Source organism: Herpailurus yagouaroundi, unplaced genomic scaffold, assembly GCF_014898765.1.
Source record: "Herpailurus yagouaroundi ecotype Mexico unplaced genomic scaffold, PumYag 142, whole genome shotgun sequence".
Lineage (NCBI taxonomy): Eukaryota > Metazoa > Chordata > Mammalia > Carnivora > Felidae > Herpailurus > Herpailurus yagouaroundi.
The window spans coordinates 14,466,445-14,488,915 of NW_024412397.1; the positions used below are offsets into that span (position 1 = coordinate 14,466,445).

Consider the following 22,471-nt stretch of genomic DNA (forward strand, 5'->3'; position numbering starts at 1 on the left):
CGCCGCCGCCGGGCCCCGCCGGGCCCTCCTGGGAGTTCTGGCTGACGTAGACCACGATGATGTCGCCCTTGAAGTTCATCACCTGCCCGCTGGAAATAAACGTGGAGTTACTGTTTCCAGTCACATTTCCTACAAGGGGAGAGGAAGAGAGAACACGCAGAGGATGAGTCATCGGCCCTTGGGGAGAACTTGGTCTCGTGATAGGGAAGTTTCCCAAGAAAGCAGGCTGTTCTAGCGGCGGCCTCTCCTCGCCGACACCGTCCCTAGAGTGCATCTGACACTCCGAGGGGCTCCAACATTTTTCATCTCAGCAGGCCTGACTGGGGCAGAGAGCAGAGCAGCGAGACCACAGGCCACGCTCCAGTCGTCGTTTGCCACGTGGGACTCCGCTTGCTGAGAGCGCACCTGGGAGGAAGACTCACAGGTGCCGCTGCTACCTAGGAATGCGTGTGCATGCGCAAGACGTACCTGCAGCAAACAGCTGCACTGGTCAGGTCCAGTGCATCAGGAGGGGAACGCAGGGCAGGAGGAAAGGTCATTGCCAGATAGGGCCCCGGAGCCCACTTCAGCCCAGCCTCCCCTCTGACCAGTTGTCCTAGCTTTTTGTACCTTCCACGCAGGTCCCTGACAGTTCAGCCTCGGAGGGCCAGGGGGCCACCCAGGCTCAGTATTTAGCATGATTTAGTATTTAACTGACTTAGGTTAAATCAGTTTCCTTAACACTTCGTTTTTAACTCCTGGAACAAAAGAGATTCAGAAGACGAAAATGGGAAAAAAAAACCAAATCCTGTAAATCATTCTTTCCTCGGAAGCCTGAGGAGTGTTTTGTCCCGGGGGGGGGGGGGGGGTGCTCTATATCACTTCTTTGTGGGTGACTGGATTTGGCCAGTCTTTAATTCATGGGCCTTTTGGAAAATAGAAAGTTCAACAAATGTTAGGAAACTTGCTACTCCTATCATTCTTCTATTTCAAGACTGATAGCTAGAAATGTCCCAGGTGAAAAGAAGTGCCATAAACCAAGTAGATGCAGAAATGTCCCAACACTCAGTATCAAAAACAAAATCTTTCATTCTGACAGAGAGGTGAACAGCAAAATAGCTCCTCACTGTTAACTTCCTCTTTTTTTTATTCTCCTCTACTGTGACACAGCTTCATAACAATTTATAAACATTAACCTTCTATCACCACTCCACAAGAAGAGATTTTCCTCAAATTTGGAAGGCTTGTTTTGGACGGTCTAAAATAGCAACAGCTTACAGGGAATCCCTTTGGGGAGCCTTCCCTCTACTCACAAGATACCTCCAGGGAAGCTGAAATGGAGGCCCAGTGACCCATGAAACTATAAGATTTAAAATGTGAGCAACTTAGGACGCCTGGGTGGCTCAGTCGGTTGAGTGACCAGTTCTTGATTTCTGTTTAGGTCATGATCTCACAGTTCTGGAGTTCAAGTCCTGCATTGGGCTCTATACTTGAAGCACAGGGCCTGCTTGGGATTCTCTCTCTCTCTCTCTCTCTCTCTCCCCCTCCCCCGCTTGCGCTCTCTCTCTCTCTCTCTCTCTCTCTCTCTCTCTTTCTCTCTCAAAAATAAGTAAAAACTTAAAAAAAAAAATAAAATGTGAGCAACAAATCTGAAGATCTATGACTCATGCTATTTCTCCCACAGGCAGTTGTATGCAGTATATATTTCAAGATAGGTAGTGGTGGGGATTTATTTGCCTAATAACCCCCCAAGCAACACGGGGGCAGCCAGCTAGTATTCCCGTTCACCAGCTAGCTGGATGGCTCCACGTTCTCCATTTCCTCTGAAATATCCCAACAGGTGCTCAGAACATACATTGTACTCTAAACTAGCAGTCTACTTTCTAGTACGTCTATGCCTTTCTGCTCCCACCAGCTACCAAGGTGGTTCTCAGTTCTGTTTTTACCAGCTGAACTCATTAGTAAATGTTATTAACTATTTTGTGAAGTGGTAAAATCTAAGTGTGATAAAAAGGGGAAAGTTTGGGGCGCCTGGATGACTCAGCTGGTGAAGCGTCCAACTTTGGCTCAGGTCATGATCTTGTGGTTCACAGGTTCGAGCCCCACGTCAGGCGTTGTGCTGACAGCTCAGAGCCTGGAGCCTGCTTTGGATTCTGTGTCTCTCCCTCCCTCTGGCCCTCCCCTACTCGCACTCTGTCTCTCTTTCAAAAATAAACATTAAAAATTTTTAATAAAAAAAAAGGGGGGAAATGTTTCTGTAAAAACCCAAGTTGACTGCTTTGCAAGGACCCAAATAAGAGCACTCGAGACAAGAGACAGCTTCAACAAACTGCTGAATTGGTGCGGTGGTGTGGGAAAGAGAACTGTGGAGAAAAGAAACAAAATGAAACACACGAAACGTGCAAAAGGATCTCGCACTCACATTTGCTTTGCAAATGGCTGTAATTTCTCATTCCACACTAAAGACATAGAGAGTAGAAATTAAGATTGTGAGGTTCATGTAAAAAAAGTCTCAGGAAACTATCAACACCCAATACATATGGCCTTTACTAAAAATAGCGTGAACGTTAAGTTCTATGTTTTAAATTTAAAAAGATATTCAAGAGGGGCGCCCGGGATGGCTCAGTCAGTTGGGTGTTTGACTCTGGATTTCGGCTCATGTCAAGATCCCAGGGTCATGGGATCGAGCGTCGCATCAGGCTCTCTGCTGAGTGTGGAGCCTGCTTGAGATTCTCTCTCTCCCTCTGTCCCTCTCCTCAGTTTGTGCTCTCCTTCAAAAAAAAAATTAAGTTTTTAAAAAGTATGATTTTCTCAGTACAGCTCCTCTAGTCTGTTGTGACAATGTCAGTGACTTGGTGATGCTCTTGTTCGTCCTTATAACGTAAAACTACACAGACGGCATCGCTAACCACTGTGTGATTGATTTATGGTTTTGAATTTAATCTCCCATCTTCTTTGCCGTCTCCATACTGAGATTTATCTACTTAGGTCAGGGTATATACAATTTCTCCCTCATTTTAAATTTTATTTTCCAACAAATCATCATCATGAATCCACTGTTGTTTACCTTCTTCCTTGTCAGAATCTTCATCTTGTCGGAGCTCTAGTAAAAGCCCATGTTTTATCGTCTTGTACATCAAGATCCTGTTTAATTATTCACACTAAGAATTTTATCCCATGCCAACTGCCTCATGGCAAACAATATCTCTGATATAGAAGCTGTATTCTTTTTTTCTTTCCCTTCCTCCTTCCCTTCCCCTCTCTTTTTCCAAAATGGAACTCAAATCCTTTTGCCCAAGATACATTTACACATTTCAGAATTCTTTGATTCATAGGCCGGATCAAGAATATTATTCTTTGAGGGGAGGTAGGGACAGAGTGGGGGAGGTGGACAAGACCTGTAAATTCCTAACAATTAGGATGTAAAGAAAAGTTATCTAGAATGAGTATGAGATTCTTAAACAATTTTATTCTTCACATGTGTTTTTTTTTTTTTTCTCCTTTACCCAAGGTATAATTAATGACAAAAAACTACCTTCGGTTAAGTCCAAGCCCGTTTCATCCACGCTGACTTTTGAGAGTAGTAAACTGGTACAGACTCAACTTCCTTAAAAAGCTTTACTGATTTCTCAATGACAGTAAGTGGCATCACAGCCGTCTTCACGGGCATGTGACCTGTGCAGCTACGTGGGGCCCCGCACTCAGAAGGCCACGCCGGGTTTACTGCTCTACGGTCATCATCTTGAATTTCTTGTTAATTTCTGCACATGGACACCTCGTGTTTTCATTTTCCAGTGGGTTCTGGAAATTATGGAGTGGGTCCTGACCTGGCAGGCAGCCCTTGAAAGTATCGCTCTGGGGAGTGGTGGTGAGCACCTGTGTGGCTCAGTCGGTTAAGCATCTGACTCTTGATTTCGGCTCAGGTAACGATCTCATGGTTCATGAGTTTGAGCCCCACATCGGGCTCTGCGCTGACGGTGCTGAACCTGCTTGGGGTTCTCTCCCTCCCTCTCTCTCTGCCCCTCCCCCATGCGTGTGCGTGTGCTCTCTCTCTCTCAAAAAATAAATACACTTCGGGGCGCCTGGGTGGCGCAGTCGGTTAAGCGTCCGACTTCAGCCAGGTCACGATCTCGCGGTCCGTGAGTTCGAGCCCCGCGTCGGGCTCTGGGCTGATGGCTCAGAGCCTGGAGCCTGTTTCCGATTCTGTGTCTCCCTCTCTCTCTCTGCCCCTCCCCTGTTCATGCTCTGTCTCTCTCTGTCCCAAAAATAAATAAACGTTGAAAAAAAAATTAAATAAATAAATACACTTAAAAAAAGTATTACCCTGGGTTTTTCCCCTACACAGATGCTTTCGTTTAGCTTCACTCTTTTTGGAGGTGACATCCCGTAGGTTGGCCATCTTTCAATATTGCTGAAGTGTTCGTGAATCTAATTTTCTGTACCGATAAAGAACTAAATGTTTAGTAAGACACTAAGCTGCAGAGGCTATCTTCTGGTGCCACTAAAATATGATCCCATGATATGTTTCCATGGTAACCACAGTGATGGGAACACCACCCCAAATCCAGAATTTCTGAGTGCTCCCTCCGTGCCGGGCGGGCTGCTCTGTGCCCACCAGCCCGCAGCTGCCCTGTGTGTGAGCATTCCAGGTTTGCTTTCCCCCTCTGCGAACGCTGCCTCCAGGATGGCAACTGCCAAACGGCCTTCTTTCCTCATGGCTCCTCCTGATACAGACTCACCTGCCTGGCATCTAATTATGTCAGTGTCATCCCGGTGCCGTGGTCCCTGAAGAGCAGAAGGGGCCAACTGGTGACTAAAGTGATGAGCTGTCAGTGGCTGCCTGAGTACAAGAGAGTGAGCAGTGGGGAGGGACAGAGGAGAGAGCAGGGGTCTGGAAGCTTCCGGTCTTGTTCCGCTCAGCCCTCCCTACCTGTGGGATTCGGGACAAGCCACCTAACACCTCTCCAGATTTCGGCCTGCTCAGTTTGTGAAATGAGAATGAAGTTTCAAGCCCCGCCAGCCTGGCAGGGTGCGGCCGCACGGAGCAGCACACAATACCTGTTAAACGAAAGAATGAACGCATGAATACCCGCAGGACGGCACAAGGGTCCAATGAGATGATGGGTCTGAAGATCCCCGGGAAAGAGAGAACCAGGCTCAGGTGCGCGGATGGCATCACTACCCCTGGAACGTAGTGTCTGTGCGTGTGCAACTCGCAGGGAAACGGATTGGTGCAATGTGCCAGGCGGTAATGTTATTTTCCATCCCTGTCTTGTTGGAGGATCTCAACATGTCCTGAAGACGGAGAGGGAACTTCCCTCTAGAAATCTAACCAACTTCTGTTTTCTTCGCTGAAATAACTCATCATGACGGCTGTCACTGGTTTGAACACTCATCTGTATAGTTCTACACTAAACCCGCATGGTCTCGTTTCTCCTCACCCAAGTCCGCTATGACCTGCCTGCAGCACGAGAGTCGATCAAGGTCAATTTAGAAGGAGCTGGTAATATCCTTATCCTGTAATACACCTCAGTCCTGAACTGTTCTTCTCAATAGCAATCATTCCTTAAAATGCGTTTTCTTCGTTTCAGGTCCCAAAGGTTGTGTAGGGTTATGCAAGCTGACCAGAGAGGGCAAGGCCCTGGGACGGCGAGTTAGCAGGTCGCCATGGCAGCAAGCTGCCTGATCACGTGGGTGCCGAGGGGCCTCCTTTTCAGCACGGTTGCCGGGGCTTCTGCAGTTGATAGCGGCCCCTGAAGGGGTAGCTCTTTCCAGTGAGTGCCAAGGAAAGCCCCAGATTGTTCTGCTCTTAGAGGGGGACGCAGCTACCTTGCTGGTAGCTAAGGGAAATATGAAAAGGGAGGGCACCTGTGTGGCTCAGAGTCTGACTCTTGATTTCAGTTCAGGTCAGGATCTCACAGTTCACAGGACGGACCCCGCGACAGGCTCTGTGCTGACGGCACAGTGTGCAGTTAGCGGGAGTCTGCTTAGGATTCTCTCTCCCTCTCTCTCTGCCCCTTCCCCACTTGTACTCTCACACTCTCTCTCTCTCTCCCCCTCAAAATAAATAAACATTAAAAAAAAGAAAATGTAACAAGGGAAGCATGGCGTAGATGAGGCTTATCCAAGATGCCTCACAAAGGCCTGAGGCTTATCGTCTCTGCTGAGCCTCCAGGAAAACAAGCAAAGCAAGGGTCCCTCCCCACCTTCCTTAACTTCCCTCAGCTGCCTTTCCGACAGCTTTCCCCTGCTAGGCTGCCCCCGGCAGTGACTGTAACTTCATGTCACTTGAGGACAAAGATGGGGTTGGAGGCATGGGAAAGAAAGAGCTTCCCTCACAAAAGAACCGACGATTGTGAAAACAGCAGCTCCTGAGACAACTGGCAGAAGGGAGAGGACTCCTAGGCCGTGATAGGCATCACTTGCTGCGCAGACCCCACGTAAAGCAGCAGTGCAGCGGTTTACGGTCTAGGTTTCATAACAGATAATCAAGATGTCACAATAGTCTACTCACTGCACCTGGCTGGCTCAGTCAGCTAAGTGTCCTACTTTGGCTCGGGTCATGATCTCGTGGGTCATGAGTTCCAGTCCCACCTCGGACTCTGTGCTGACACCTCAGAGCCTGGAGCCTGCTTTGAAATCTGTGTGTGTGTGTCTCTCTCTCTCTGCCCTCCCCCACTCGCACTCTGTCTCTCTCTCAAAAATAAATAAACATTAAAAAAATTTGTAAAAAAAATTTGTAAATGCATTTTGGCTTTATAGGTTACATACAGTTTATATAAGAGCTAAAAGGAGATAAAGGAGATTAGATATGTGCTTATACATGTTCAAGTTTATTTATCCCCAACTAGAATGAGGGATAAAGATTTTTGTCTTTTTTTCTTTTTTTTGCCATTGCCTTCTCTAGGGATCCTAGAACAGGATTATGTTCTAGATGCTTAAGAAATATTTGCGAGGGGCGCCTGGGTGATGCAGTTGGTTAAGCATCCGACTTCAGCTCAGGTCACGATCTCGCGGTCCGTGAGTTTGAGCCCGCGTCGGACTCTGTGCTGACAGCTCAGAGCCTGGAGCCTGCTTCGGATTCTGTGTCTCCCTCTCTCTCTGACCCTCCCTCACATATGCTCTCTCTCTCAAAAATAAATGAACATTAAAAAAAAAATTTTTTTTAATAATCTACTCGTCTCTCAACACAGGGAGACTGGGAATTGTATTTCAAGCTACCTAAAAGTGGGATTTGGGAGTCAGAATGACATGATGACTTTTATTAAATTAGAAATTTCAAAGAGTTTCTAACATTAAACATGGATTGGTTCAGTTAAGATTAATATTTCATGTGACTTAACTAGCAGATTTTCCAGGTAACCTGAGAGCTAAAAATAGCACTGAAGTCAACAGAAACAATGGCCAAATGAAGTGTCCCACCATGATCAGAAAGATGTCTACACTTTAATAAGTCCATGCATCACAATGGCCAACTCCATGGAATTTCTATTTCTTGGGCAGAGAAAACAAGCTTCATTTTAAGAACTCAATTTCTGGCAGAATTCACATTTTTAAGCAAGGTAATACATACTCTTCTCAAAAGCTTATTATGTTGTTTAAAATGCATAATATATGAATACTGAATCAGAAGAACTATAGCAAATAATACCACCCAATTGTCATGTAGATTTTCTTCCAAGGAACAGAACTAAAAATATACACAAATACACTCAAACTACCCAGGCTACACGGAGTTCTTTTGGAATTTTTTAAAATCTTATTTTATACTTAACCCATATGCTTCTCATGTGATTTTCCTTTTTATGGAAATGTAAGCTCTGTTTTAGGCATTTGGAAGGAATGGAGTATATGATGATAAGGGCAGGGAACCAGTATTTAATAGTTCCATTCTGAATCATGCTCGAAAGTTAGTTAGAATGGCTTACGAATGAAACTCTTCCAGAGCGAGCCCCATCAGAACAGAGAGACAGCAAGCAGGAGTGAATGAAAGTATACAGGGAACAAATTTTTCATATATTTTCAAATAACGCATTGACTTCTAGTACCAATGAATATTGCCCAATAACCAAATCATAAAATGTCATTTTTAACTTACAGACTCACTGACCTAATACTTGCCCTTATAGTACTTAGCTAAAAGTGAAACCCAAGCTAGTGGACGGCATTCCAACAGGAGAGAAAAGAAAGTTAGAAACAGAGCATTGTCCACTGGGGGCCCCTGGGTGGCTCAGTCAGTTAAGCGTCCAACTTTGGCTCAGGTCATGATCTTGCAGTTCTTGGGTTTGAGTCCAGTGCCTGGCTCTGTGCTGACCACTCAGAGCCTGGAGCCTGCTTCAGATTCTGTGTCTCCCTCTCTCTCTGCCCCTTCCTCACTTATTCTCTCTCTCTCTCTCTCAAATAAATAAATAAATAAATAAATAAATAAATAAATAAAATAAAAGAGAGCATTGTCCATTGCCTGGGGGGAGTGGAGGGAAAGGGAAGAAAATTGAGGTAGGAAAGCCTTTATTTGTCCTTTCCGGGTGGAAATGGATGGTCAAGAATAGTCATGTCAAGAGAGGGGGACCCAGGGATGGGAGAAACGGGCAAGTGCCCTCATCTTCCAGTGCCCTTGGCTCCCAGGAATTGGCCTTGGTGTGTCTGTGCCATTTGCATGAGCCAGCTCACCTTTGCCTCCTCTACCCAGGACACCTTCAGTCCCCTGCCTGGCCTCCCGCTCCCCAGAACAGACTGAAGAAGTAGGAGGTGGAGAGTGAGTTTAGGGAACAAACAAACATGGTCTCTTGTTCTCTAGTTACTCATGACGGGCTGAATGAACGAATGAGACGGACACGCCGTGACTAGGTCACCTTGGGAGAGACTGGAAAGATCAGGTGTGGCAAAGCTCATGGAAATTCCCACTGAATGGCGCGGCGGTCGAGAGACGGCTCGTTGACAAAGGTGTGGGGGTGCCGGGCTCAGTGCGAAGGACAGAAAGCGCACAGAAGGCGCTGTGCAGGCAGCATGCCTGCCCTCTCTGTCCAGAAGTGGCATCTGAGCTGGGACCTGGAAGGACAGGAGGAGTGGGCGGTCTGGAAAAAGGGCCAGTGCACGGGCGGGGTGGCTGGCACTAACAGAAGCACAGAAGAGGAGAGTGAGGGGTGTTCGTACTAAAAGGGGCTGGCTTTGGCCAGAACCGAGGTGGGTGAGCGGGGGAAGGAGAGAGCAGGCTGTGATCTCAAGTTACTGATTTCTTCAGTTGTCCACTCCTTCACCTCAATCCCTACTTGCTTGGCAAGCTTTCCCAAGTCTCCGTGGCTCAGTAGACTGTCAATAAAGATGTGGCAGAAAAATCAATATGTAGCTGGTGTTCGTTAAGAATCACCGTGGGCCCTGTAAATAAACAACGGTTTTCAGCTCAAAAGTGGCCAAACCAAGTAAGTGATTTCAGGGGCCAAAAACAAGTCACCAGTCACTACAGACCCATTATTCTTTCTTCCACAGGAAATAATTTTCTAGACACAGTGAGAATTCTCCAAACTCCAGGTGAAAGGATTTGTAACCAAGGTAACCACCATTACGTCATCAGGATAGTAATTTAAGATGTAAATTAAGAAGTGGTTATAGAAGACATAACCAAATGTATGCGTTCCCCTTATGGGTCTTTGCTAACAATTCTCACCGTTCTTTAAGAGTTACAACACTGAGGGGCGCCTGGGTGGCTCAGTCGGTTGAGCGTCCGACTTCGGCTCAGGTCATGACCTCATGGTTTGTGGGTTCGAGCCCCACGTCGGGCTCTGTGCTGCCGGCTCGGAGCCTGGAGCCTGCTTTGGGTTCTGTGTCTCCCTCTCTCTCTGCCCCTCCCCCATCGTGCTGTGTCTCTGCCTCTCAAAATAATAAACATTAAAAAGAAAGAATTATAACATTGAGAAAATAGCCTTAACGTTGGATATTCTTTTTAAAAGTTATGCTTGTAGAACTGTTTGGAGAACCATCATTCGCTTCCAAGGGATGCTGGGTGTGAAGGAGATACTCCCCCCGCCCCTACTGAGGAAGTACCCAATCATGTCATTGTTTCCAGAAACCACTTGATTTGGTTGCAAGTTTTTTTACATTATTATTTTTGAGAGAGAGCGAGAAAGAGACACGTGCAAATGCGGAAAGGGGCAGAGGAAGAGAGAGAATCTGAAGCAGGCTCCATGCTCGGCACAGAGCCCCATGCAGGTCTCAACCTCATGACCGTGAGATCGTGACCTGAGCCAAAACCAACAGTCGGACGCTCAACCAACTGACCCACCCAGGCGCCTCCGGAAGTTTAAAACATAAAAACCCACACCTAAAAATCTAAAACCCAATTAAAAAAAGCCACCTCCTTCAAGTCCTCGAGAGCACAGTGGCTTTCAGGAGATCAAATACGAATAGACCTCCCTCTGATTTTTCACTCAAGCTCCATTCTTTCACACATTATATAGAACGTACATTATGACAATCTTAAAAAAAAAAAAAAAAAAAAAAGCAATAATGAGGAAGTGCTATTTTGACCAGAAACCAGAAGGCTTGTTCATGCAGAAGCAATTATGGAGAGAACAGCACAGCCTCAAAAATCAGTCTGGCTGCTGCTTCTCCTCGGGCTAGAATGAACTTGGCCCTCTTGCTGGCATCCACACGCGGGCTCTCACGGATGTTTTGCATGGCTAAGCACCAGATGAACAGAGAGAAAGCAGTGTAAACTTTCTGCAAATTAACACCACTTAGTTGATGACACACTTTTTTTTTTTTTTTCTTTCCTCTATGCCTAGCTGTTTAGTGCTGGAGAAAAGAAATGATAATAAAAAACAGACTAGGGCATTGTTTTAACTCTTTACAGGAGACCACAGATCTAGCTTTTGGCTTTGTGACACTAAGAAAAAAAAAATCTCTCTCTAAGTTTGGCCAACATGGGGCGCCTGGGTGTCTCAGTCAGTTAAACATCTGACTTTGGCTCAGGTCATGATCTCACGGTTCGGGAGTTCGAGCCCCGCGTCAGGCTCTGCACTGACAGAGCCTGGGAAGGCTTGGGATTCTCTCTCTCTCCCCTTTGCCCCTCCTCCACTTGCACCCCCCCCCCCAATAAATAAACTTAAAAAAAAAATAAACAAATTCGGCCAACTCTTCTTCCAACAGTTGCTGAAGTTGTTCACACAGTAGCAGTCTTACTAAGACATGGCCACGGCCACACTCAGCTTTGGTTTCCCAGCTCCCCACAGTCCAAAACGCTAGTGTTTCGTATGTCTCTATGACCGATAGGAAGAAAATTAACCACTAAAAAAAGAAGTAGAATCATAGAAACGAAGAGTAGAGCCCAACTTTCAGTTATGGAAATTCCTTAAAATCTTAACGCTGAGGTCTTCTGAAGGAAGAACACATCGGTTCTTTGAAAATATCCCCAAACGCATCTCCTCCTTTCAGTCTGAGAATTGATACAATAGAATTTACACGTTTGTGTAGTTACAGCAGAACCACAAAGCTTAGAAGACAGATTAAAGTACACTCTTCTATCAAATAAGCCAGGGGCCATCGCCAGCATGAGGCAGAAGAGACTCTGTGTTTCGTGTAGGACCTAGCTACCTCAGGGTCATAAAATCATTCAAAGACCAGCCACTGGTACTACTTGTGGTCTAAATAAAGAGGCAGGAAAGAAAAAGAAAAAGGCATCCTAGGATACAGGTGGTCCACAAATGGGCTTTTTTCCTTTTCCTTTTTGAGGGTGGGAGGAGTCTGTGAAGCCCTTTATAGCTTTTTTTTTTTTTTAAGTCTGTTTGTTTGTTTATTTAGAGAACCAGCGGGGGAGGGGCAGAGAGAGAAGGGGACCGAGGATCCCAAGCAGGCTCCGTGCTGACAGCAGAGAGCCCAACTCGGGGCTCGAACACACGCACCGCGAGACCGTGACCTGAGCCAAAGTCGGATGCTCAATTGAACAAGCCATCCAGGCACCCCCTGTGAAGCCCTTTAAATGGTATAGGTGCACTCATTCATTTTTCTGGAGAGAGTGTCTATAGCTGTCGGAAGACTCTCAGAGAGATCCCTGACCCCCCACGTGGTAGATAAAACCCAGCGCTCACACTACCAGCGGCAAAGTTCCTTATAACTATGATAAAACAGACGGCGTCTTAGCCTTGGGGAAAAAGTTATTATAATTGGTGGGCCATTCGTGCTCAAACAGTGATGCAACGATAAGTCTCTATCATGATTTTAAACTGTAAAATTATCCTCCTGGTTCCATAAATACATTATATGCAGTGGCTGTAAAAGGGGCTTCTCATATAAAGCATCAAAGGACATTTATACTGCATCATGAATTTGGTATCGAACCGAGATACTCTCCATAAATATTAATTGATTAAGAATTAACTAAACGATGTTTGTCCCCTGAAAATTATAAAAGCTTTCTCGGGAGCTTTGAGGAGTAGGTTGCCTTAAAAACACAAACAGAACCCAGAAATCTGAGGGAACGCCTTGACTTCAGCCAGTCCCGAGGTCAATGCTGCCATTGCCTTGGGAGGCTCACTGCCGGGGGCGGGCGGTGAGGCATGTGTAAATGAAGACAGTCCTGGGGGGTGGAGGATACAGTCACACACCCGTCACAAACCCAACGTGCGGACGGGGTCAAAACCCACCCTGCAAAGAGGACTATCAGGAGGAAACGTGCGAGCAAAATTTTCCCCACGTTAGCATCCTTCCTCCCCAAATGGTCTGTGACACTTGCCTTCAAACACTGCATAAAGAACAGGCCTTTTTTAAAGCTCAGAAGGAAGGGACCAGGAAAATCACTTACCAGACGCAGGTGGCTGGTCACTGGAGGGGCTTCCAGACCCCGGGCCTCCCCTCACCGAGCCGGGAAGCCTTACGTCGGCCCCGTCCGTGGGCTGGCCTGTCCCCTCGGCTGCTTCTTCAGGCGGGGGGCCCATGCCATAGGCGCACTGGGGCAAAGGTCCACTTTTCGCGGTAGGCGTGAGGGGTTCCCGGTCTTCCCCGGGAGGGTTTCTGCAGCCTGCGCAGCCCTCTGCTGAGCTGGGGCTGGCGGCCCAGTGGGGGCAATTGCCACCCTCCACTTCTTTTTGCAAGTACTTTTCGGGGGCTATGGGAATCCAGTCGGTCCTGCACGGGGGCTCCGTGAAATTGCAGCTTTCAGAATCCACCAAGCCCTCTGTCCCAGTGAAGCACTGGCTTAAACTGTCATTCTCCCCCACCTCCAGGGGCTCAGGGAAAGGGGGTGTGGATTTGCTGCCAGGCCGAGGGAGGGACAGTGAAGAGTCTGGGGTCTGGGAGGGCCTGTCTACATATTCGTCTTCCGTGGGCATCTGCCTGAAGGGGTCCCCCTCAATCTCGCTGACCAAGGTGAGCACTCCAGCGTCTTCTCCCTGTGCACAGGGACCACCCCCTGTGCACACACCGCCACAGAGGCCAACGCCGTCTGGACAGCACATATCTTCGGGAAACATCTTCTCTTCCAGAGTCAGCAGTAAGACACCTTCACAAATTTCACGCTGACTAGAGGCTTCCACATGAGTGCTGCTAAAATTGTTGCCTGAGGACTCCTGCAGATTTCAATTCAGAAGGCACAGGTATTAATGCCCACACTTACTAGAACGTGTTCCTGCTAAACACAGCTGAAAATGGTTCATAGTAATTATTTCCACCGTGACAAGTACAGATGGACCACTCACTATGGTATTTTGCCTGTGTTATTTAACATTACAGAGTGGGGGAGAACCCTAAAATGGAATCCAACCAGAAACGAATGAATCAAACTGCATTTCCCACAAACAGCACGTTCACACCCAAATAAGGCAAAGGGCTAACTCAACTTTAGAACACAGTGTTTTGTCCATATACGTTCAATCTAAATTAAAAAAAAAAACAAAACTGTAAACAAATAATGAATTCTAGCTAGTAGCTTTGTTTTTTTGCTGTGGTACAGTTTAGTAATTGTGAAACTACTGTCTCTGTGTTCCGTCATTGAGCCAATGAGCAAATATGCTGACAGTAACGGGTGCCACATTTCATCCTGTTGGGAATGGGAGAGGGGAGATTCAAATCCAGGTAAGGGAAAGACCGAATGAATCCTGTGGTGTTGGGATTGGGATTGGAATTGGGAGAATCAGGATGAGCTCCCGGTTTAAAGTTTATATTCTTCATGTCTTAAAGACAATAGATTTAAGGGACAGAATCAGGTAATTGAAGACATATTAATAATTAATAGCACATGTGGATAATAGTTCGTAACACTATTACATTTCTTGATTTTGATAAAGGCTCTAAGGTTATGTAAGAGAATGTGCTTGCTCTTAGGAAATTCACCCTGAAGCATTTAAAGGTATAGGAGCATGATGTCTGCCTTTCACTCTAAAATGCACCACGAATAAAAGCACACATAGACATATACACACAGACAGACGGCCAATGATACAGTATAAGCAATTGCTGGGTCTGAGTTTAGGGCATGTGGCAGTTTTTTGTGTGCTATTCTCACTGCTTTTCTATAATTTTGAATATATCAAAATTAAAAGTTACCAAAATAACTCTTTTCAATCACTCTGGAGTAAAGGAAGATGGCAGCTCTTTCCTACTCAGAATCTGTCCTAGGCGATCAAGACTGGCACCAGAAAGCAACATAACTGATGTATGTGCACAGAGATGATGCGTGGCATGAAATGCAAAGAAAACAGCATTTAGATGAGCAGCTGTGTGGGCTTTGGCTTATCCTGTAGTGACCAATCCTGGGATTGGAGGCTCCGTCCCTCCAGGCTTTACCCCTTTCCCAGCGGGGCTCGGCATTTGACTACTAACCGCTACAGTTAGATGTACTAACATGACTACATGTTAGTAGTCAACAGCCTACTGTTAAAAGTACGTTAAGGAGACACTTAAGACTTTTAAATTTACCTTATTTCCACTTAGGCGGCCGCAAGCCTCATTGACCCAGTGCCACAAATTAGCTAGAAAAACAAAGTAAGGATAAGAACTTCATATTATTATTTCCTCTAATTCAGTATTCTTGACCACTCTGTCAGCTGCGTGTATCTCTAACCACAGTCCTCTGCAAGTCTTTTGAGTGAGAGCTCCTGAGAGTGAAAACATTAAAAAAAAAAAAAAAAATCAACCAATTCAAAGAGTCTTCCTATTGAAACCAGAACTTTCTGATCTCTGCAAAGCCCAAGTATCATGCACTGACGTTCTTCCAAATTCCTCTGGGCACACTCAGAGCGGCTGCTAGGACTTCAGGGGTTCTCCTTCCCTTTGCAAGTTTTCTTTGATACGAGGGAAGAGGGATGGGCAGGTGGGGCTGGGCACTACGGGGGGGAATAAAGAAGACACTGGTCTGGGACACTGACTTTCCAGTACCCTAACTCCAATGTCTGTACAACACAGGGAAACTGCATGCCGGAAGGCTGTGGCAGGCCCCCCCTGAGCTCCAGCGGGCCCCGAGTCCATAAAACCTATGAATTTATGTTCTACAAAGATAGAATTTTAGCCCACCTCCGCTGACTTTGATGGGGGGGGGGGTGCTGTCCATTCTCCATTAGAAGATAATCAGGTCATGATAATAGCTAATGCTCCCTATTACATGACCTTGTCCGGTCCATTTCACTTCTCTGAGCCTCAGTTTCCTCATCATGAAACGGGAGAAATATCAGCACCCGCCTTATGGTGCCGTTGTGATTTCACGACTGCGCGTAAAACGCGTAAGCGTGCTGGCACAGGATAAGTATTCAGTATGTGTCAGTTACTGCAATGACCTTTGTTATTAGTTTCGCGTCTTTTCTGTATTTTTGAAATTACACAAAAATAAAGTTACCCCAAATAAAAGGAAACCTGTAGCTCTTCCCTTGGAGGGATCAGTACTAGATAATCCCAAATGGTACTAAAAAAGGATATTTGTACGCAGAGGGGATACTCATAATTACTAAGATGATCTCTCTCCCAGATGACTGCAAAAGCCCTCCTAACTGTATGTCTGCATCCACTCTTACTGCACCCCCAAAGTTGTTTTCCATCTACAACCAGAGGGCTGTTTTCACTGCTCTTTGCTAAGGATAAGGAGCAAAACTCCGAACCCAAGCCTGCAGCGCTCCATCATCTGGCCACCCCTCCCCGTCCAGTTCCATCTCACGCTGGTGCTGACTTTCTGCTCCAGCGGCACTAACCTTAACTAGTGCCAACTGGCCTTCAGATCTCAGCCCCGTATCTCTTCTGGGAGACCCTTGCTGGCCCCAAGGTCAGAGGACCCCCTGTTATCTGCTCACCTAGAGCTCCGTAATTTCCCTTTTTAGCACTCAGTCTCACTGTGGTGCTCAGCAACGGGCCCCCAGTGCCAGTCCCATCCCTGGTAGCCAAAAAACGTGTGCCCCATGAACAGATGAAGGGAAAGCCAACAGCTCTAAACCTTCATTCGGTAATTGGTAGACCCACCGTCTTTCTCACTGAGAAGATATGGCTGTAAGAGATTATTACAGAGACAAAAACTAAAAAAAACAAAAGATCAGAAATCTGTTTATCTCACATAAACTCCACAAGTGACCCTCACCATCTGAACATGCATTATTCAAATCCCTAGTTACTGGGTCGCTAGGGAAGTGGAGCATCGCTAAATAAATATTCAATAATGAGTAGACTCAAAGAGAACAGAACACTGCTCTCTGCTTAACATAAGCATCTTCAAACATCATCTTCCCTGTTTAAAAACTTTTGATTGCCCCGTGTTACATCAAGTAACGTGACGTTAATGGAAACAGCAAGATATGTGAGGTTTCATGAAGTCCATGCATGTGATACAGGAGAACTGATCGAACCACAGCCAAGCCGAGGTGGATATGACAAACACCCGAGCAACTGAAAATGGAAAAAGGATGGCGGGACAACAGGTGCTTCAAGAGAGGAAGATGTGACCTTGAAAGCATGAAGAAAACGCTCAAGGAATCCTTTTTTTTTTTTTTTCTTCTCAACGTTTATTTTATTTTTTGGGACAGAGAGAGACAGAGCATGAATGGGGGAGGGGCAGAGAGAGAGAGACACAGAATGGGAAACAGGCTCCAGGCTCTGAGCCATCAGCCCAGAGCCCGACGCGGGGCTCGAACTCACGGACCGCGAGATCGTGACCTGGCTGAAGTCAGACGCTTAACCGACTGCGCCACCCAGGCGCCCCAAGGAATCCTTTCTTAAAAACGACACTCTTTCAGCTTTGTCGTGTAGAAGCCAAATGTGATGTGAGGCTAAAAGGCACCATCAGTTGCTCTTGCTATAAGGTAACACCCGATTATTCATTCTAAGAACAAGCACCTAAATTTTACTGAATAGAAGATACTTTATTTTCATAATTTCATTTTCGTATTGCAAGGTAAGACCCCAGTCAAAACTTTATGTCTGCCATTTACTGGAACATTTGTCTCTATTTTAAGTGGTTGCATTAAAAATGTTGGTATTCTTGAGGCGCCTGGTGGCTCAGTTGGTTAAGCATCCGACTCGTGATTTTGGCTCAGGTCATGATCTCACGGTTCACGAGACTGAGCCCCACATCGGGCTCTTGCGTTGATAGCACAGAACCTGCTTGAGATTCTCACTCTCTCCCTCTCTCTCAAAATAAATATTCTGGGTGATTCAGTTGGTTAAGTGTCTGACTTCGGTTTAGGTCATGATCTCACGGTTCCAGGGTTCGAGCCCCGTGTAGGACTCTGTGCTGACATCTCGGAGCCTGGAGCCTGCTTCGGATTCTGTGCCTCCCTTTCTCTGCCCCTCCCCCACTCTCAACTTACCTCTCTCTCTCAACAATAAATAAACATTAAAAAAAATTTTTTTTCAATATTTTTTAAAAACGGTGGTATTCTTGGAGAAAGGCAACTCATTCACACCTGATGATCTATCCTGCGTGAACACACAGCCTAAGAGTCATCAGTTCCTGAACCTAGAAAGGGATCTGCTTTCTTTGAGATTACTTTTCAAAAACCAGTGTAGATACAATACCTGTTACTGCTTTCCCTTTTTTCCTATAGTAAACACCAAAGATGACAGCAGCAACTAATGCCACAGATATGAACAGAAGCAGAATAATTAAACCGGGCAAGTATATCTTGGATTCTGTATTGGAAGAAAATAAGAAAAAGGTGTTAAAGATGATTTCACATCATTCTCTAGTTATTGTAATTGTTGTTTAAAAACAAAACCCTTTGAATCAAACCCCAGAGTGGAGGATGCTGGTCTGACAGCAGAGAAGAAGGACGGTCCCCAACTCTGATGGCAGGTGTGCAGAGAACGCTGACCTCTGGAAGCGGGGAAGTGACTTTGCTGCCAGCCTCGCGCCCGGCGTCCCTCCGCAAGCCAGCCCAGGGCTGTCTTTAAACATTGCTATTTTAGCACAACTCTAATCATGCTGACCGTGCCATCTAGATCCATCTTTGCTTACCAAGAACGACACCTCATTCCCTCCAGCTGGACGGCCTCCAAGGCCAAAGGAAGCCCCTTATCCTATCTCTTTCCAAAGAACAACGTGGCACCGGGGTTCTGCCGGTCGTGAGAACAGAACCATGGCCGTCCTGCGAAGTGTTTCAGGTAGGTCATCTACAACACAATGTGACACAACCATTTCTCCCATACCTCTTGATCACTTCATTACTAGAACCTTTATATGATGGGTTCTTGGTTTACATGCCCTGGTTTCCAGGACTCCCGCCTCTCCTGTCCTTCTCTCTTGTTAAGAGTAGCTTTTGGGTTGCCTGGGTGGCTCAGTCGGTTGAGCGTCCGACTTCGGCTCAGGTCATGATCTCACGGTTCACGAGTTCAAGCCCCGCGTCGGGCTCTGTGCTGACAGCTCGGAGCCTGGAGCCTGCTTCGGATTCTGCGTCTCCCTCTCTCTGCCCCTCCCCCGTTCATGCTCTGTCTTTCTCTCTCTCAAAAAAAAAAAAAAAAAAAAAAAACCCAAACATTAAAAAAAAATTGTAGCTTTTCATTCTCTCAGTTGTTTCCAATGTTATCTTTAAAATGGTCTTTTTTGAATGCTGCTCTGTGTTAACTCCATGTGCAGAACGCTGAGGGGTCCTCCTGTTTCCCAAAATGTCAAACCTAAACCCTTAATTAGCCCCATTAATCTGTGGCCTGGGTTCTCTTGCCTCATTACGAGGGTCTTCCTGCTGTGTGTGCCATCTCCAGTGCTGCCATATCTGGACCCACCTCTGCCCCATGTCACTCCCCTTGGTAACCAGCATCCAGTTGACAAAAGCTGTCAACTTTTCCGTCAAGTGTTGATCACTTAAGCTACTTCAAATTAACTTGATCTACAAAACGTGCCGTATATAACAATAGCGATACCCTAACTCTAGCTGGTGACCAAAATCTCCCACAGACACCCTTACTGTGATCTCCACTATCCTGCCATAATGGGGCATTTTAATTCATGTTTATAGCTCCATTTCTTTTTTCTTTTCTTTCTTTGTTTCTTTCTTTCTATTTTTGCATATATGAATATTTTATTAGTCATCCATTCCAGCAGGAAAGTTTCAAGTAAACAACATATGTCGAGTTAGAACACCGATGGAAGTGAAGGGGGACCACGGATCAGATGGGATGAAACTGAGGTGAACCCCTTCAGGCACAGCATGTACTTTGGGAGACTTCTAGAAGAGCGGATGAGATTGGGCATATCTACAACCAACCCGCTCTGTTTAAACATACCATTTGGTGGCTTTGTAGACGGCAGAGAAGAACTGCAAACCACATCTGATTTATCAGTCCCATGGTGTACTTCCGTCTCTCCGAGAACGCTACAGCTGTGGAGGTAGAATTGGTTAAGTACTCGGTTTCATATTCTTGTTTTTTAAAAAACAACGCTACACAAGGCTCTACTCCACTAGATTGCTAGCTCCTTCGGGAGAAAAACTGAGGTCTTCCTGCACACGGGAATCCCCAGTGCCTGTCACACACTGTAAGGGTGGACAAATGAATGAGCAAAAGTAACCACTGCCAGGGTTCTCTAAGAACTAGTCTGAGACTGTGTTCTGGAAAAGAGCACTGGTGTCTTCCGTAAAGATGCCAAATGCTTCAGTGGCCTTGGCTGAGTGATAAACTTTTGCTGAATGCTCTTTTGAAGCTGAAAACACAAAAAATCTTTTTCAACATAAAACGTGAGTAAGTGGATTAGAAAATAAATATCTAATGAGAATTACTATATTGGGAATTTTTTAGGATTCAATACATGTATTTATATTAGTATTCAATAGAAAGCACACAATGGAAGGACCCAGGGATTCCACTATATATACATATAATTTCACTGCACACACACACACACACACACACACACGCACACATTAAGTGCGAAACAGTATATATATACGAGATGATGCACTGAGAATTATTTATTACTGTGACAGACTGGAAACTACTTATATGACTATCAAAAGGGAAATTATTAAATAAAATGATGGTATAGCTCTATGGTGAAACACTAGCGACCAAAAGCCACAAAGATCTAAGTCAACAAACATGGAATGAGCTCCCGTTAGCATATATTATGTGAAGAAGCCCAAGATGTGTAGAGTATGCAAACATTTACATGAACAGGAGGCTTCCATATGCGCACACACACACACACACACACACACACAAATCTCTGGGCAAATACACCGGTGGTGTGGGGAAGCTGGGAAGCGTGGGAGCGGCGAGGGAATGATAATAAACATCATAAGTCATTCTCAAGTAAATAAGGTTAGAAAAACGAAAAAAGAAGCTGCAACTGGAAGTCAAAGATTCGATCCAACTGAATCTAAACAGTAGTACAGAACTCCTGTCACACATCAAGTTGAAGACAGTGCAGGTGGAGTTTAAAATCAAACTCAGGGCACCTGGGTGGCTCAGTTGGCTAAGCCTCACACTTCGGCTCAGGTCGTGATCTCACAGTCTGTGAGTTCGAGCCCTGTGTCGGGCTCTGTGCCGACAGCTCGGAGCCTGGGGCCTGCTTCGGATTGTGTCTTCTTCTCTCTCTGCCCCTTCCCCACTCATGCTCTCTCTCTCAAAAATGAATAAATGTTAAAAAAATTTTTTTTTAAATAAAATAAAATCAACAAACTCTCTTGGCTCCTCTGTTGTCACTTACTTGGTCCAAGGTTTGCATTTTTCTGTGGAAGAGAAGGCATCTGAGAAGGAGCCCACAAGGCAGGGCTCGCACACTGTGTCCTTGTTGAGCTGCACTGTCAACAAAATGGACAAAAGAACAAACAAAACAAACAGGCACACTTAGAGATCGGCCAGGCTGAAGGCCCCGAGGACCCGAGATCAGGAGCCCCGCCAGTGCCTCCAGCCTCCCCACTCCCACTGTCACCGCCTACGGCCGATTGCTGTGGTTCATCTTGGCTGTAGAGGGCCCAGTGTCCCAGAACCGCCCTTAGAAAGGTAACTGGCTCACTGTCAGGTTACTGACATCAGCGTCTGAGTTAGGGACTCATGCTTTGCTGTTCAGAGCCGCTGTCCTGGTCACGTGGGGAGCCTGCTGTTTGCCTTGTTTTAACCAGGCACCTGTCCGATCTCCCCTTTCAGCCTTTTGGGTTCATAGCAGCTTTTGTCTACAAAGGATGGCAGCCTTTTCACAGCTTTTAAGGCAAACTTCCTGTCATGACTCCTGACCAGCTAAATCTTACCAGTCCGGACACTAGAATGTTTGTAACAAAGTTTTCTCTAAGAAAAACAGAAACAAAAGCAACCCTTCCCCAAAAAACCCTACGGATCTCCTTCTCTTAAAGCAAGAGTTGGTAGCAAATGTTTTCTAAAAAGGGCCATACAGTAAATATATTAGGCTTTGCAGGCCTTCTGATCTCTGTAATTACTTGTAGCATGAAAATATCATAGACAATATGTTAAAAAAAAAAACCACAACAACAACGATATGGCTGTGTTCCAATAAAACTCTATTTACACAAACACAGTGGTGGGATGGAGTTTGGACCCCTGCCTTAATCCATGGCAGTGCAAGCAGAAATTGGTTGTAGTTAGGAAGCCTTCTTCAGATCTCTAACATTCCTCATCAACTATGTTATCAAAATAGGAAATATCTCCAATTTCCTAGGTCTATTATCCTTACTGTAACCGACACGTGATGCCCCTTTGGTAATTCCAATAAAGAAGAACATTGGTGGAGCGCCTGGGTGGCTCAGTCGGTTAAGCATTGACTTTTGATTTTGGCTCAGATCATGATCTCAGAGTCATAGGTTGGAGCCACGCTCAGCCTGGAGCCTACTTGGGATTCTTTCTCCCTCTCTCTCTGCTCCTCCCCCCGCTCCCCTCCCCTCCCCTGATCAACCAATCAATGAACATTGGCTACTATGTGATATCATAATCAGGCAATCAGTGCCAAAATCACAATTTACTCTTAAAGCAGTTAATTTACGCTTGAAAGCACTCCTGTGATTCATTTTCATAAATAAAGCATTAAAATAATAAATTGCACTTTCTTTGTCCAAAGTCAAATGGGAAGTACATTCTTGAT

At 45.8% G+C, this 22,471-nt stretch overlaps 1 protein-coding gene across 1 annotated transcript in view; it reads right to left on the minus strand.

Annotated features, from left to right (window-relative positions):
- Nucleotides 1-22,471, minus strand: part of TNFRSF11A (TNF receptor superfamily member 11a) — a 54,588-nt gene that overhangs the window by 620 nt on the left and 31,497 nt on the right. Inside the window, exons 8-13 of the mRNA XM_040478482.1 lie at nt 21,086-21,179; nt 19,666-19,760; nt 17,962-18,075; nt 14,887-14,939; nt 12,776-13,538; nt 6-129 (exon numbers count right to left, since the gene is read on the minus strand). Of these exons, the coding sequence (XP_040334416.1) occupies nt 6-129; nt 12,776-13,538; nt 14,887-14,939; nt 17,962-18,075; nt 19,666-19,760; nt 21,086-21,179 (1,243 nt within the window). The remainder of the gene's footprint in view (nt 1-5; nt 130-12,775; nt 13,539-14,886; nt 14,940-17,961; nt 18,076-19,665; nt 19,761-21,085; nt 21,180-22,471) is intronic.